The sequence below is a fragment of the Cottoperca gobio genome, chromosome 6, assembly GCF_900634415.1.
Source record: "Cottoperca gobio chromosome 6, fCotGob3.1, whole genome shotgun sequence".
Classification (NCBI taxonomy): domain Eukaryota; kingdom Metazoa; phylum Chordata; class Actinopteri; order Perciformes; family Bovichtidae; genus Cottoperca; species Cottoperca gobio.
In genome coordinates, this window is record NC_041360.1 from 22,167,988 (window position 1) to 22,182,630 (window position 14,643).

At 41.3% G+C, this 14,643-nt stretch overlaps 1 protein-coding gene across 1 annotated transcript; it reads right to left on the minus strand.

The window, feature by feature from the left end:
* Positions 1 to 10,118: 10,118 nt before the first annotated feature.
* LOC115010089 (mannose-binding protein C-like) lies at positions 10,119 to 14,587 on the minus strand. The gene is made up of 5 exons (XM_029434499.1): positions 14,493 to 14,587; positions 14,004 to 14,148; positions 13,398 to 13,466; positions 11,296 to 11,352; positions 10,119 to 10,883 (listed from the first exon to the last, which is right to left on the minus strand). Exons 2-5 carry the CDS (start codon positions 14,146 to 14,148, stop codon positions 10,501 to 10,503), a joined length of 654 nt encoding a protein of 217 aa, XP_029290359.1. The 5' UTR covers positions 14,493 to 14,587; the 3' UTR covers positions 10,119 to 10,500.
* Between the last annotated feature and the right edge of the window lie 56 nt (positions 14,588 to 14,643).

The window sequence follows — 14,643 nt, forward strand, 5'->3', positions numbered from 1 at the left end:
AGCGAGCGCCTGGTGGCCGGGTTTGCCATGGAGCCCGGTCGGGCACAGCCCGAAGAAGCTACGTGGTGCTTCCCATCCATCCATCCTGTGGGCCCACCACTCATGGGAAAAACCGCTGGGGTCGGGTGCGCTGTCACACGGGTGGCAGTGATGGTCAGGGACCTCGACGGATCAGACCCGGGCAGCAGAGGCTGGCTCTGGGGACGTGGAACGTCACCTCTCTGTGGGGGAAGGAGCCAGAACTAGTGCGGGAGGTGGATCGCTACCAGTTGGATCTGGTGGGGCTTACCTCCACGCACAGTCTTGGCTCTGGAACCGTACTCCTGGATAGGGGTTGGACTCTATTCTTCTCCGGAGTTGCCCAAGGTGTGAGGCGTCGGGCCAGGGTGGGGATACTCACTAGCCCCCGGCTGAGCGCAGCTACGTTGGAGTTTATCCCGGTGGACGAGAGGGTCGCCTCCCTACGCCTTCGGGTTATGGGGGGGGAAACTCTGACTGTTGTTTGTGCCTATGCCCCAAACCGCAGTTCTGAGTATTCGGCCTTCTTGGAGACCCTGAATGGAGCCCTACAGGGGGCTCGAGTAGGGGACTCCGTAGTCTTGCTGAGAGACTTCAACGCACACGTGGGAAAAAGGTGGAGACACCTGGAGAGGCGTGATTGGGAGGAAGGGCCTCCCTGATCTAAACCCGAACGGTCGTTTGTTGTTGGACTTCTGTGCTAGTCATGGAATGGCCATAACAAACACCATGTTCGAACATACGGATGCTCATAAGTGCACGTGGTACCAGAGCACCCTAGGCCAAAGGTCAATGATCGATTTCGTAATCGTATCATCTGATCTGAGGCCGCATGTTTTGGACACTCGGGTGAAGAGAGGGGCGGAGCTTTCGACTGATCACCATCTGGTGGTGAGTTGGATCAAGGGGTGGGGGAAGACTCTGGACAGACCTGGTAAACCCAAACGGGTAGTGCGGGTGAACTGGGAACGTCTGGAGGAAGCCCCGGTCCTGGGGATCTTTAACTCACACCTCCGGCGGAGCTTTTCAGCCATCCCTGTGGAGGTTGGGGGCATTGAACCTGAGTGGGCGATGTTCAAAACCTCTATTGCTGAAGCTGCGGTGATGAGCTGTGGTCTCAAGGTCTTAGGTGCCTCAAGGGGCGGTAACCCTCGAACACCGTGGTGGACCCCGGTGGTCAGGGAAGCCGTCCGACTGAAGAAGGAGTCCTTCCGGGTTATGTTATCCGGGAGGACTCCGGAAACAGTTGCAGGGTATCGAAGGACTAGAAGGGCGGCAGCTTCTGCCGTGTCAGAGGCAAAGCAGCGGGTGTGGGAGAAGTTCGGAGAAGCTATGGAGAAGGACTTTCAGTCAGCACCAAGGTGCTTCTGGAAAACCATCCGGCACCTCAGGAGGTGGAAGCGAGGAACCATCCAAGCTGTGTACAGCAAGGGTGGGACCCTGCTGACTTCAACTGAGAAGGTTATCGGCCGCTGGAAGGAGCACTTTGAGGAACTCCTGAATCCGACTAACACGCCCTCTATGGTTGAGGCAGAGCTGGAAGCTGATGGGGGATCATCGTCAATTTCCCTGATGGAAGTCACTGAGGTAGTCAAACAACTCCACAGTGGCAAAGCCGCAGGGGTTGATGAGATCCGTCCAGAAATGCTGAAGGCTTTGGGTGTTGAGGGGCTGTCTTGGTTGACACGCCTCGTCAACATTGCGTGGAAGTCTGGGACAGTGCCTAGGGGTTGGCAGACCGGGGTGGTGGTTCCCCTATTTAAAAAGGGGGACCAGAGAGTGTGTGCCAACTACAGGGGTATCACACTTCTCAGCCTCCCTGGTAAAGTCTACTCCAAGGTACTGGAAAGGAGGGTTCGGCCGGTAGTCGAACCTCTGATTGAAGAGGAACAATGCGGATTCCGTCCTGGTCGTGGAACAACAGACCAACTCTTGCAAGGATCCTGGAGGGGGCCTGGGAGTACGCCCATCCGGTCTACATGTGTTTTGTGGATCTGGAGAAGGCGTATGACCGGGTCCCCCGGGTGATACTGTGGGAGGTGCTGCGGGAGTATTTGTCAGAGTCCAAATATGTCCAACTTTTCACCGGATCGGAAAAGTGGACGTATACAGATATACAGAATGTTTTGAGCATGTTCAAAATTTCCGGACTTACCCAACATGTGATCATAAATTATGCAGACGTTACACATAAATTACGTTACGTTAGACATACGTGAATACTGAATACGTACGTGAATACAATACGTGTATACCTATGTGAAAACAGTACGTGAATACCTACCTACGTGAATACAGTACGTGAATACCTACGTGAAAACAGTACGTGAATACCTACGTGAAAACAGTACGTGAATACTTACCTACGTGAATACAGTATGTGTATACCTACGTGAAAACAGTACGTGAATACCTACGTGAATACAGTGCGTGAATACCTACGTGAAAACAATATGTGAATACCTACCTACGTAAATACAGTACGTGTATACCTACGTGAAAACAGTACATGAAACCCTAACCCTACGTGAAAACAGTACGTGAATACCTACCTACGTGAATACAGTATGTGTATACCTACGTGAAAACAGTATGTGAATACCTACGTGAATACAGTGCGTGAATACAGTATGTGAATACCTACCTACGTAAATACAGTACGTGTATACCTACGTTAAAACAGTATGTGAATACCTACCTACGTGAATACAGTACGTGAATACCTACGTGAAAACAGTACGTAAATACCTATGTGAATACAGTGCGTGTATACCTAGGTGAAAACAGTATGTGAATACCTATGTGAATACAGTGCGTGTATACCTACGTGAAAACAGTATGTGAATACCTACCTACGTGAATACAGTACGTGAATACCTACGTGAAAACAGTACGTGAATACCTACGTGAAAACAGTACGTGAATACCTACCTACGTGAATACAGTATGTGTATACCTACCTGAAAACAGTACGTGAATACCTACGTGAATACAGTGCGTGAATACCTACGTGAAAACAATATGTGAATACCTACCTACGTAAATACAGTACGTGTATACCTACGTGAAAACAGTATATGAATACCTACCTACGTGAAAACAGTACGTGAATACCTACCTACGTGAATACAGTACGTGAATACCTACGTGAAAACAGTACGTGAAAACAGTACGTGAATACCTACGTGAAAACAGTACGTGAATACCTACCTACGTGAATACAGTATGTGTATACCTACGTGAAAACAGTATGTGAATACCTACGTGAATACAGTGCATGAATACAGTACATGAATACCTACCTATGTGAAAACAGTATGTGAATACCTACGTGAAAACAGTACGTGAATACCTACCTACGTGAATACAGTACGTGTATACCTACGTGAAAACAGTACGTGAATACCTACCTACGTGAATACAGTAAGTGAATACCTACGTGAAAACAGTACGTGAATACCTACGTGAAAACAGTACGTGAATACCTACCTACGTGAATACAGTATGTGTATACCTACGTGAAAACAGTATGTGAATACCTACGTGAATACAGTGCGTGAATACAGTATGTGAATACCTACCTACGTAAATACAGTACGTGTATACCTACGTGAAAACAGTACGTGAATACCTACCTACGTGAATACAGTACGCGTATACCTACGTGAAAACAGTACGTAAATACCTATGTGAATACAGTGCGTGTATACCTACGTGAAAACAGTATGTGAATACCTACCTACGTAAATACAGTACGTGACTACGTTAGAGGTACGTTACGTTAGACATACGTGAATACTGAATACCTACGTGAATACAGTACGTGAATACCTACATGAATACAGTACGTGAATACCTACATGAATACAGTACGTGAATACCTACGTGAATACGTTAGAGGTACGTTAGATATAGGCTATGTCGGCTGACGATGAATCCTACAGCCAATTTATTGATAACGAGTGGATAACCTATTCCTACCCTATGTTAAGCTTATGCTTGACGACGGAGTAACTTATTAAACGTGTTTCTACAGTACAGCTAGCGGTCAGCTAGCGTTTTGGGAGCTTATTGGGGTTTGAATATAGTATATAGGGTCCCTGTGAGTAGCTCATTCTCACTTCTTCACAGTACGTCTTGATGAATACATCAACCCATCGTCAACCCAGCATCAGAGAGCATGGAGGATGCTGAGAGGTTGCGACAAGAGTACATTCTAGCAGTTCTCCAGCATCAGCATGACGTGAACCAAATGGTACTTTTCCAGCTCCGTTGGCCAGACGCTCTGATACGTTTGAAATAAGTAAGTGATACGCTATCAATAGGTTTGACATACGTATAATAATTTGTTATGTATTCGTTATGTATACGTCAGCTACAACTGTGGAAAAGTTGGACATATTTGGACTCTGACAAATTTTGAGCAAATTTTCATATACACCGGCATATGTTTCTGCCATACGGAGCTGTGTGACAGGACCGTATGTCTGGCGTGTTCGGCGTAACGTCTGCGTCCTTCAAACGATCACAACTTACCCTTAATTTATATCAACGTATTGCCGATATTTCGTATGCGCCGGCATACGTTTCTGTCATTTATGCCTCTGTGCCGGCGACAGAGCAATCTCAGAAATATGGCGCATATGTTCCCATGGACTGAAAGAGGAACTTATAGATCTGGGATGTCAAAGGTCAAGGTCACTGTGACCACATCAGTACCATCCTTGAAACGCATATCTCAGGAAAGCATTGAGAGATTTTTTTTTCAACTTTGGAACCAACATCCACTTGGACTGAAGCATGAACTTATTAGAATTTAATATTCAAAGGTCAATTATCATTAAAGAGATATCTCAGGAACACACAGAGGGATTTTCTTCAAAATTGGCGCACACATGCACTTGGACTCAATGATGAACTGTCTCTGTTTGAGGCTTCTATTTGTAAGCTAATTGGATTTCCTCTTGACGATGAGATGAATTATGTGCATAGACTTATATCAAAGTATTGCAAGTACACCTTGCACGCTTTGTGTGATTCTGAATAAAATGGTAAGATTCCCAAAGGTTTCCGCATCCTTTTGGCTAGAGAACCAAACCAGTTTAAGTCTCAGTTCATTCTGACAAATAAATGAATGAAGGGAAGTAGCTCACTGCTGTATACTTTATTGTTACATAATGCTTTAAGAATACATCTTCTTGTTTCTATATACTTGTATAATATTTCATGTATTGTTTACTGTAATTCTTTTTCATACAGGAGAGTAATAATGACATGTTGCTGAAGCAGATTTACCATTGTAGGGAGACTAGTGCAGTGCCTGTTTGGGATGTGCTCGTGCCGCTGCTTCCTGGGTTTCAAAGTGAGTCTATGCAAGCGGTAGCAACGACACAGTGTCCGCATCATGAGTGGAAAAGCTGCCATGGCCTCAATAAAGTCAAAACCCCATTAAATGTTTATGCCCCAGGTTTTATGAACTCCTGGCCGACACACTTCATTTAAAGGACGGCGCCCCTTTTTGGCCTCTCCGGGCACCTGTACTATAACGGTATGGATAAAAGTGCAACGTGTTTAACTATCTATTTTGTGAAAGAAAACATATAGAGACGTCCCATGGTGGCCGTTGGCAGACCTGGCCGTGCTGTTGTGGATTTGGATGTTTGTCTATTTGCATTTTTCAACCGCTTCTACAGAACTGCTGATCCAAATAACTTCACGCGCGGCACTGCACTCCTTTCTGTCCTCAGTGACACACATGGCAAGTGTGAAGTAGATCGGTCCAAGACTTACCAAGATAATCGAAACTCAGATACACACACATATACACGGACAGAGATGTCTGCCATTATAGTATGATGATTGAGATATCACAGGGATAATTGTTTGGGGAAACTGTTACACCTGAAAGCAAAAATGTCTAAAAGCAATTTTTCTTAAACTCGATCTTTGAAGTAGTTTACATTTTGATTGATTGATTCAGAGACATTAATATGTGAAAATAAAAAAGGATGACTTTTCCAGCTAGTCACTTACATCTAAGACAGTTATACAATACAACATAAGACAAACATAGGACACATGAACAATGTTAATTTGAAGTAAGACTTAAAAGGCATACAAGACCTTTCTATATCTGACAAATGATGTAAGCATTCAGAGAACAATCATGTGTCACTTTCCAGACACCGTTTTCTGTCAGCATGGTGCAGCCTGTGTCCTGGATGGATTTGTCTGGCTGCCCTTCTCCCCATTTGGTAAAGGTCAGAGGTTGGTTTTTCATATCAACCTCAAAATTCCCATCTGCTTTTTTATTGTTGACGTTGATCCAAGCTGTAGTGAGATCTTCCCCAAAGAACTGAGTCAGTATGTTGTTCTCCTCCTCGTTCTGGGGCAAAGCCAGCTCTAAGCCTTGTTGGGAGCAGAACTGGACAGCCCTGGAGAAAGAGTCTCTCTTCTTGTACGACACAAAGTATTTCTGACAAGCTCTCCGGACAAAGTCATAGTTTATAGCTGAAGAAAGAAAAAATAAATAAGGAATAAATCATCATCATCTTTGCATTGACATGTAATATCAGACACTATTACCTCCGCACCGAGGTGAAGTACAGGCTTGACTCCACTTATCCTTTATCTACATTTGACTCAGTTTAAGTTCCAAATCCAAAGTTCAAGAAACAAACGTTTGAAATATGTATGATTTTTTACATGTTTGTGAACTGTTTATTCCAAACATGATAATTCAGTATATACTGTGAATACATTCATAAAGTTTGGTCCACTACAGCACAATTTCTTTGAAACATTTTGCTCATTGCTCCTTTCTCAAACATCCGTGCATAGAGTAAGGTACACATACTTCACAAGTACTGAGGTAAAGGTACAACTCTAGATACGGTCTCTTGAAGAGCTGTGACTAATCACCATCCACACTCTCTCACTCCATGGTAGATACTTACCCAGGTGTAACTTTGCAAAGCTGTTCTTTAAAGTATCCACGTCCTTTGTAACAGAACCAACGATATCTGGATCAAGCAGAAAAGGTTCAGTTGTAATAAATTGGTGCTAAGAGATGTACAACCCCTAAAAAAGAAAGGCTTATTGCAGTGGTCCCCAAACTAAGGCCCGCGGGCCGGATACGGCCCGCCTCCACATTTGGTCCGGCCCCGTTGAACAATACCAGAGACGCATTATGATTTTTTTTTCAGTCTGGCCACGTGAATCCTAGACTAGCCCCTGTCAAATAGAACGGAATAATGGCGAAAAGGTTAGGTAAGAGAAAAATGTATTCAGAATGCAGGGTATTTAACCTGCAGTGGTCAAACGATTATTTTTTTGTTCAATGCAAAGAAAAGGCTGTTTGTCTCATCTGTCAAGAGGCGGTGGCGGTATTCAAAGAATACAATCTGCGCGACACTATGAATCCCATCACAAAGACAAGTATGATAACTTGCAAGGCCAAATGCGAGCAGACAAACTCTCAAAGCTAAAAAGTGGACTGTTAGCTCAGCTTGGTTATGTGTGGCTTTCTGGAAAACAATAAATGTTTACGTTTAGGCACCCCTGCGATCGTCACACTTTTTCTGTTACAAACTGACCCAGCCCCCATCAGAGAAGGGAAAAGTTATGTGGCCCTCACAGGAAAAAGTTTGGGGACCCCTGGCTTATTGTCTCCAGTAAACCAGTGTAAAAGCCCCCACAAAAAAATACTACCTTTGTAAATATTTACCTTTAGTTCACAATGTTTGGATTCACATCTGTGCTGATTTAAGGTTTGTAGTGTTAAAGTGGTTAGTTAGAAACTGATTTCTTATAATGACTATGACTTATGATACTTTATGATAACTTATTGATGACTAATTATTTCAGAATTAGCCCTTTATTTAAAATTTTAGTAGATATCGCAACGTTTTTACAGAGACAAATATCTCAGACCAAATTAAGGGGGGAATGTGTAAGAAATGATGCACTTGACATCTAGTATATTTCCATTTGAGCCTTGGGTTTTAATTTATCTCTCGCTATCATACTGTATATCTTCAGAGAGTACTTAAATCAAACTGAATATTTATTTGACAACCTTAAAATGAAGGGAAACAAAAGGATTTATTTGTCAACCTTGTCTACTAAGTAGTGTAACATTTCCTTGTGCCGCAAGGAAACAACGTCTTCCAATTAAAACACAAGTGTAAAAGTGTAACTACTTTCTGCATACTGAATTGTAATAAATAATATATTACTCAATTTATGAAAATGATTCTGTAAATTATATAAATTCTCAACAAAAAAAAAGATTAACCTTGTCCACACATTACAACTGCTCCAGGTGATCCAACTCTTCCATTAAATCCAGGTACTCCATAACCTCCTAAATCCCATGAAGACCAAGACAAAAAAAATTAAACCAGACTTTATTTAATAAATTAGACCATTGGTCGACTGAAATGACTGAAGCAAGGACAGCAGTCACCCCACAGGCTGAAAACAAGGTGTGCTGGGATTCATTTCAATCTCATTTCTTAAAAAACAAAAGCAATTCCAAAGCAGCTCTCTGTTCTACTTTAGTTGTGTGTTTTGGAGGGTTACACTTCCAATTTCCTTATAAACAATTACAACTTGTTTTAGACAAAAGGATCTGCCTGTAATGAATGACACCAACCTTTTTCACCTTTCGTACCCGGAAACCCAACGTACCCCCTTGGTCCAGATTCTCCTCTTTCACCTTTGAGACAAAGACGAGCTTCATCCTGACCGTATCCAATAGAAGCCATCAAGCAGAGGACGAAGAAAAGGAGACACAGCCTCATCTTCTGAATGCAGAACTGAAATCTATTTAAAATGTAATTAATCATTTTCTTATTTACAGGCCCCATATGAAATACGTTCAATCATAATTTACAACCGATTAATACAAAGTGTAGTAAAACAAATTCAAAGTTATTCACTTCACAATTTACACAAAAATAACAGTTGCAATTACATATTGCTACTGATGTCTCCAGAAATGTTCCCCTCATTGTAACACTTTAGAAAAGTAATGAAATGTTTTGTCGAAGTATATTTACTTAGATTAAAATTAGAGTAAAGTTATTCACAGTATTTCAATGATGAAAATCTAGTTTCAGCTGGTGAGAAACAGAAAGGAACTCACAGTACAAACGGAGAGAGAACTGGATGTGCTGCTTCTTTGCTGCTTCCAAACAAAAAGTGACAAAGAAAATTGTTCAAATTCAAAAATATTAGTCTCCAGTCCACAGGAAATTAAAAGCAGATGAAACATATTTTTATGGGATATGACACAGAAAGGAGAACCAGAGCCTCCCTCTGCTCTGAGAACACAGAGATTAGTTACAACAGAATCCTTTTAAAAAATGCATTTCCAGTTTCATTCAGTTTCAGCCCGTCTTGCTCTCCGTGTGAGATCTGATGTATACAGAGGGCATACTGGAGAAGAAAGGTGAACGCTGAAAAGGCATGTTTAGTTTAAAATGAGCTTTTGTTACGCATCAGTTGTGTCAAATCTGACAAAAACCTTTTGGAAAGTTTGAAAGGGCCTGCATGACTTTACAAGTACCCTCAGTATCTGTGGTGAATATGTAAAGCATGGTGCATCTCTAATGTTGTGACAAAAGCACCATACAGTGACAGACTGTAACAGAAAAAGTAACAACTCTGATTCATCAAGAGTGCAGCGGATTGATTTTACGAGTGTAACTTAAGGGTTACACTCGGTTTTGGTTAACAAGTATGACCATTTAATAGAATTGTAACCATGCTCAGCATTCGGCAGTGCGATCTTCCATTAAATGTGCAGATAACTGTAGGAAGTCAGTGGAGAGCATATGGAGGTCTTTTTTGCAAGGGGATATGTTGTTAAAGTTGTTCAATAAAATGTTAATTGAGTCAACTCATTTAACTTCAATTACATTTTCATTTCTATTTGAAGAGTTTACAATTGTGTCTGCTTATGATATATTAAACGGTTTGTTTATATCGGCATATGACGTGGAAAATACATACTTAGCAAACGACCTCCATATTCCCAGGTTATTCTCGTTATTTCACGCTAACTCCCATAAATGTATTCAAAGTTTATGGTCAATTTTTTTTTTTATTCAATATTAGTACAATGAGAAAATGCATATATGGTTTACATTATTTCTAAAGTTTTCTCAGCCACAACTAGAATGAAGACCGTTATACCAGAAAAAGGGGAATGACTAACTATAGCTGAAAAATGATGCCAGTTATAGAAACGTCTTGGATGGGCATGAATAACAAAAAGTCATCACTTAAACAGATACATCAACCATCAATGTTACATATTTGATGTCTGTAAAGGTCTTTTTTTACATCTGTATTTGCCCCACCTAGAAGTCAAACAATTAACGCATACAATTCTTCAATTAATCAAAACCAGAGACAAACATTTTGTTATATAAAGTAAATTAAAAACTTAATATAAGACTTGGATATGATGCCTTTCTATATCTGACAAATGATGTAAGCATTCAGAGAACAATCATATGTCACTCTCCAGACACCGTTTTCTGTCAGCATGGTGCAGCCTGTGTCCTGGATGGATTTGTCTGGCTGCCCTTCTCCCCATTTGGTAAAGGTCAGAGGTTGGTTTTTCATATCGACTTCAAAATTCCCATCTGCTTTTTTATTGTTGACGTTGATCCAAGCTGTAGTGAGATCTTCCCCAAAGAACTGAGTCAGTATGTTGTTCTCCTCCTCGTTCTGGGGCAAAGCCAGCTCTAAGCCTTGTTGGGAGCAGAACTGGACAGCCCTGGAGAAAGAGTCTCTCTTCTTGTACGACACAAAATATTTCTGACCAACTCTCCGGACAAAGTCATAGTTTATAACTGAAAATGAAAAGAACAACAACATGCAACGAATCAGGAATACATGAAGAAGTTAAAACAAAAAATATAATTATTTTTTTGATGGCATACGATAAAAACAATTTTTATGACTTATTTCATGACATTATACTATGAACTGTTTAATTATATTGTTATGACATACCATTCTCTGACTTTTTTCATGACATGCTATACTATGACTATTGATTAGTTTTTATGGCATACTAAACTATGACTTTTTAATTATATTTTTGTTTACATACTATATTATTATTTTTATGACTTTTTAACATACTATACTACGACAAAAAGCACAACATTAGTATGAACAACATGGGTTCTACGAGAAATAAACAGCTCTAATTAATCTCCATCCACATGCGCTCACTCCCTGTAGCACCCTGACACTTACCCAGCTCTAACTTAGCAAATCTGTTCTTTATGGTTCCAAGTTCCTTGTCAGAGACACCTGGATCAAACAGATCAAGATTCAGTTACCAAACTGGCAGTAAGTTGGATCTGAGTCCACATTGTGTCAAATGTGCACCCTGTACAAATGAAAAGCTTAACTTCAAGAAAAGGTTTACAAGTGGGAGTTGAAGTATAATCCCTTGGACACAGACTCAACCAAGTTAAGACCTTCAAAAAGGTCGTCTAGTTGTTGTTACTGAACTGTGATGCAGTGTTCAAGTGTCCTCCTCTTGTGTATCTATACATCTCTCTTACAACTTGTGGAGGGGTCGGGAACCTTTTTGGATGGGAGAGCCATAAAAACCAAATATGTTTTAATGTATTTCCTTGTGAGCCATATATTTAATAAAATTGAATGCAACTTAATGCGTGCATTTTTTAAGTATAACACATCTCCAAGTACTAAAAGCAGTATCAGTGTTTCCCCTACCATATCATATGTCTATCATAACTGGCCTGCCGGTTTTGGTAATTAAAATAATACATGGCACAACCACGTGAAAATAGATATTTTAGGAAGTATCTAAATGTGTGAGAAATGAAACTGCCCCGGGACAAACTGACGGGACTGACGACAGATGGAGCGCCTGCGATGTGCGGTGAAAAGAGCGGATTAGTGGGCAGGATGCGGGAGAAGATGCAGCTGACGGTGTATCACTACATCATACACCAGGAAGCGCTGTGTTGTAAAGCTCTGGAGATGGAACATGTAATAAGCACCGTAACACAGACAGGAAACTTTATAAGAGCCAATTTAAGTATTTTCCTGAGGAGATACATTCTGAACATGGCGGTGTGATGGCTGAGTCGAGGGAAAGTGCTGAATAGATTTTTCAAGTTGCGTGAGGAAATCTGCCAGTTTTTGGAAAGCAAAGGGAAACACACCACAGATCTCTGGGACAGAAAGTGGCGATGTGAGTTGGCCTTTTTGTGCGACATAACGAAGCATCTCACTGCGCTAAACCTCAATCTTCAGGGCTCTGTGATCACGGACATGTATGATGCAGTGAGAGCGTTCCAAGCCAAGCTGCGCCTGTGGGAGACTCTGATGCAGCACTATGTGTTTCCAAACACTGACAAACCATCTCCACTGCTGTGTTCCTGACTTTTTGCTTATAAACTGAGCTCAGAAATTCAAATGAAACTGCTCAGCAATCCGTTTGCAGTTGACGTGGAAACAGCACCTGTGAACATCCAAATGGAGCTCAAGGCATAGTATGACTCTGTGAGCGCTGCGCAGTTTCCAAACTTCATCCCAGAAATGATGCCTCAACCCGCCTTCATGCTGCTCAGATACTCTGCATGTTTACAAGCACATACACGTGTGAGCAGCTTTTCTCTGTGATGAAGATGAACAAAAACCCACACAGGAGTCGTCTCATTGATGCACACCTTCACTCACTGAGGGTTTCCACAGAACCCCAAACATTAAACTGGCAGCTAAGAAAAGATTCCAAACATTTGGCTCTGACACATCGCAGCAGAATGTAGCCTACTTAAAAATGTTTCATATCTTTTTACACTTTATTTCAATACGTCTATCCTGTTCAATAAATGTGGACCGTGTTTGGCCCTTGACGTAGTCCCAGTTTTTAATTTTGGCCCTCTCTGTGATTGAGTTTGACACCCCTGGTCTATTGCTTGCTTTGCGCAGTTTCTCCTCTGCTTTGTTTAGCGAAGGGCAGGGCTCCGCTCTCGACACGTGCGCACACACCTACAGTCAGAGACAGAGCGGAGGATAGGAGAGGGGAAAAACAAAAAAAGTATCCCCTGCTAAATGTTTTACTTTAAAATAACACAGTATAATTATTTATTACTTGTTACTCATGTTAAAAAATGTCAGCCATAGGTTCCCGACCCCTGAACTAGTGAATCCATGTGTGCAGATATTTCTTTGTGCGGGACAATGAAGACACTGAAAGTTGTTTAAGTTGTACTGCTGCTGCATTCAGCATTTTAGGAAATGACAAACAACAGTTACTCAGCTGGTGAAAGTCATTTTATAAAATATATTTTCTCTTGAAAATATAGAAAATATACAACTTTGTCCGCAGAATACAACAGCTCCAGGATTTCCTGTCCTCCCCCGTGGTCCTGGAAATCCAGGTAAACCTGAGTTGAAGAGCAGGGAAAGAGACATAAAACAAGATCAAAGATCCATAGAGCCTTTATTTTCTATTAAAGGAGACATACTATGCTCATTTTCAGGTTCATACTTGTATTTTGGGTTTCTACTAAAACACATTTTAATGTTTAAAAAAAACATTATTTTTCTCATATCGAATACATCTGTATTGTTCTCTATTTGAAACGCTCACTTATAGCTCTCTCACAGAAAAAGCCACGTCTGCTCTGATTGGTTTGTGAGAATAATATGGCGCACCTTTGCAGAGATACAAAACAAAATGATGTATGAGACATTTTTGATAGAGGATTCTCAGAAGTCTGAGGGTTAGCTAAGTCAAAAGGGTATAACTTCATCCTCTGATGAGCATGACAGTATGAGATCTGAATATCAGCCATATTTTGTGACGGTTTATAAGAAATGGATGGAGAGAGGGATTGTGGTCTGCCTGTCCAACAGAGGGCTGGTGTCTGTTTAGACAGAGTGTTCGTAGGAGCGTGATTGTGGAAGTCAATATTACCAACCTGGTGGCCCACGTGGCCCAGGTATTTCAGTCCTTTCAATCGCACGTGGCCCATGATATATTTCTTCACTGTTGGGACGCTGAAGCTGACTGTAGCCAGTAGGAGTCATCAGGTAGAGGATGCAGAATACGACTAACATCCTCATCTTCAAAATCATAATTATTATAGAGTTATCATTTGTTATTTGTACAGTAAACTTGATCACCAGAGTAGGCAAGATTTTCTGGTACAGAGAGTAAAGTAATACTTAAACATTACTGATCTCTGTCACTGGGATCAAAACATTGTGAAGTTATTGGAAAATAAGTGATTACTTATGATAATATAGTTCCCAGTTTGTTGTAAGAAAAACAGATTTTCATTGCAATATACACAGATAAATTACAGCCTATCTTTTGTACAGCACCAAGCATGCTTTGTCACGCAATTTAAACGGTTTTACTACCACTTAATCTAGTACCAAATACTAATAAACAGAAAGGAACTCACTGTGTAAACAAGGAGTGATCTGCAGGATGTGATATCTCCGAGTGTATGTACAAGACATTCAGTCCAACAAGAACAACCAACGTTGTTGTTCTTGTTGGTGATGTCATTTGAAATATGACACTGAAAATAAGAGAAAAACTCCAAGAGCCTC

Coding starts and splice junctions, on each gene's coding strand:
- LOC115010089 (XM_029434499.1), bottom strand. CDS start 14,148: ATGAGGATGTTAGTCGTATTCTGCATCCTCTACCTGATGACTCCTACT. Junction 11,353..13,397: donor TGTTGTATTCTGCGGACAAA/GTTGTATATTTT, acceptor TGTTTGATCCAG/GTGTCTCTGACAAGGAACTT. Junction 10,884..11,295: donor ATTTGCTAAGTTAGAGCTGG/GTAAGTGTCAGG, acceptor TTTCATTTTCAG/TTATAAACTATGACTTTGTC.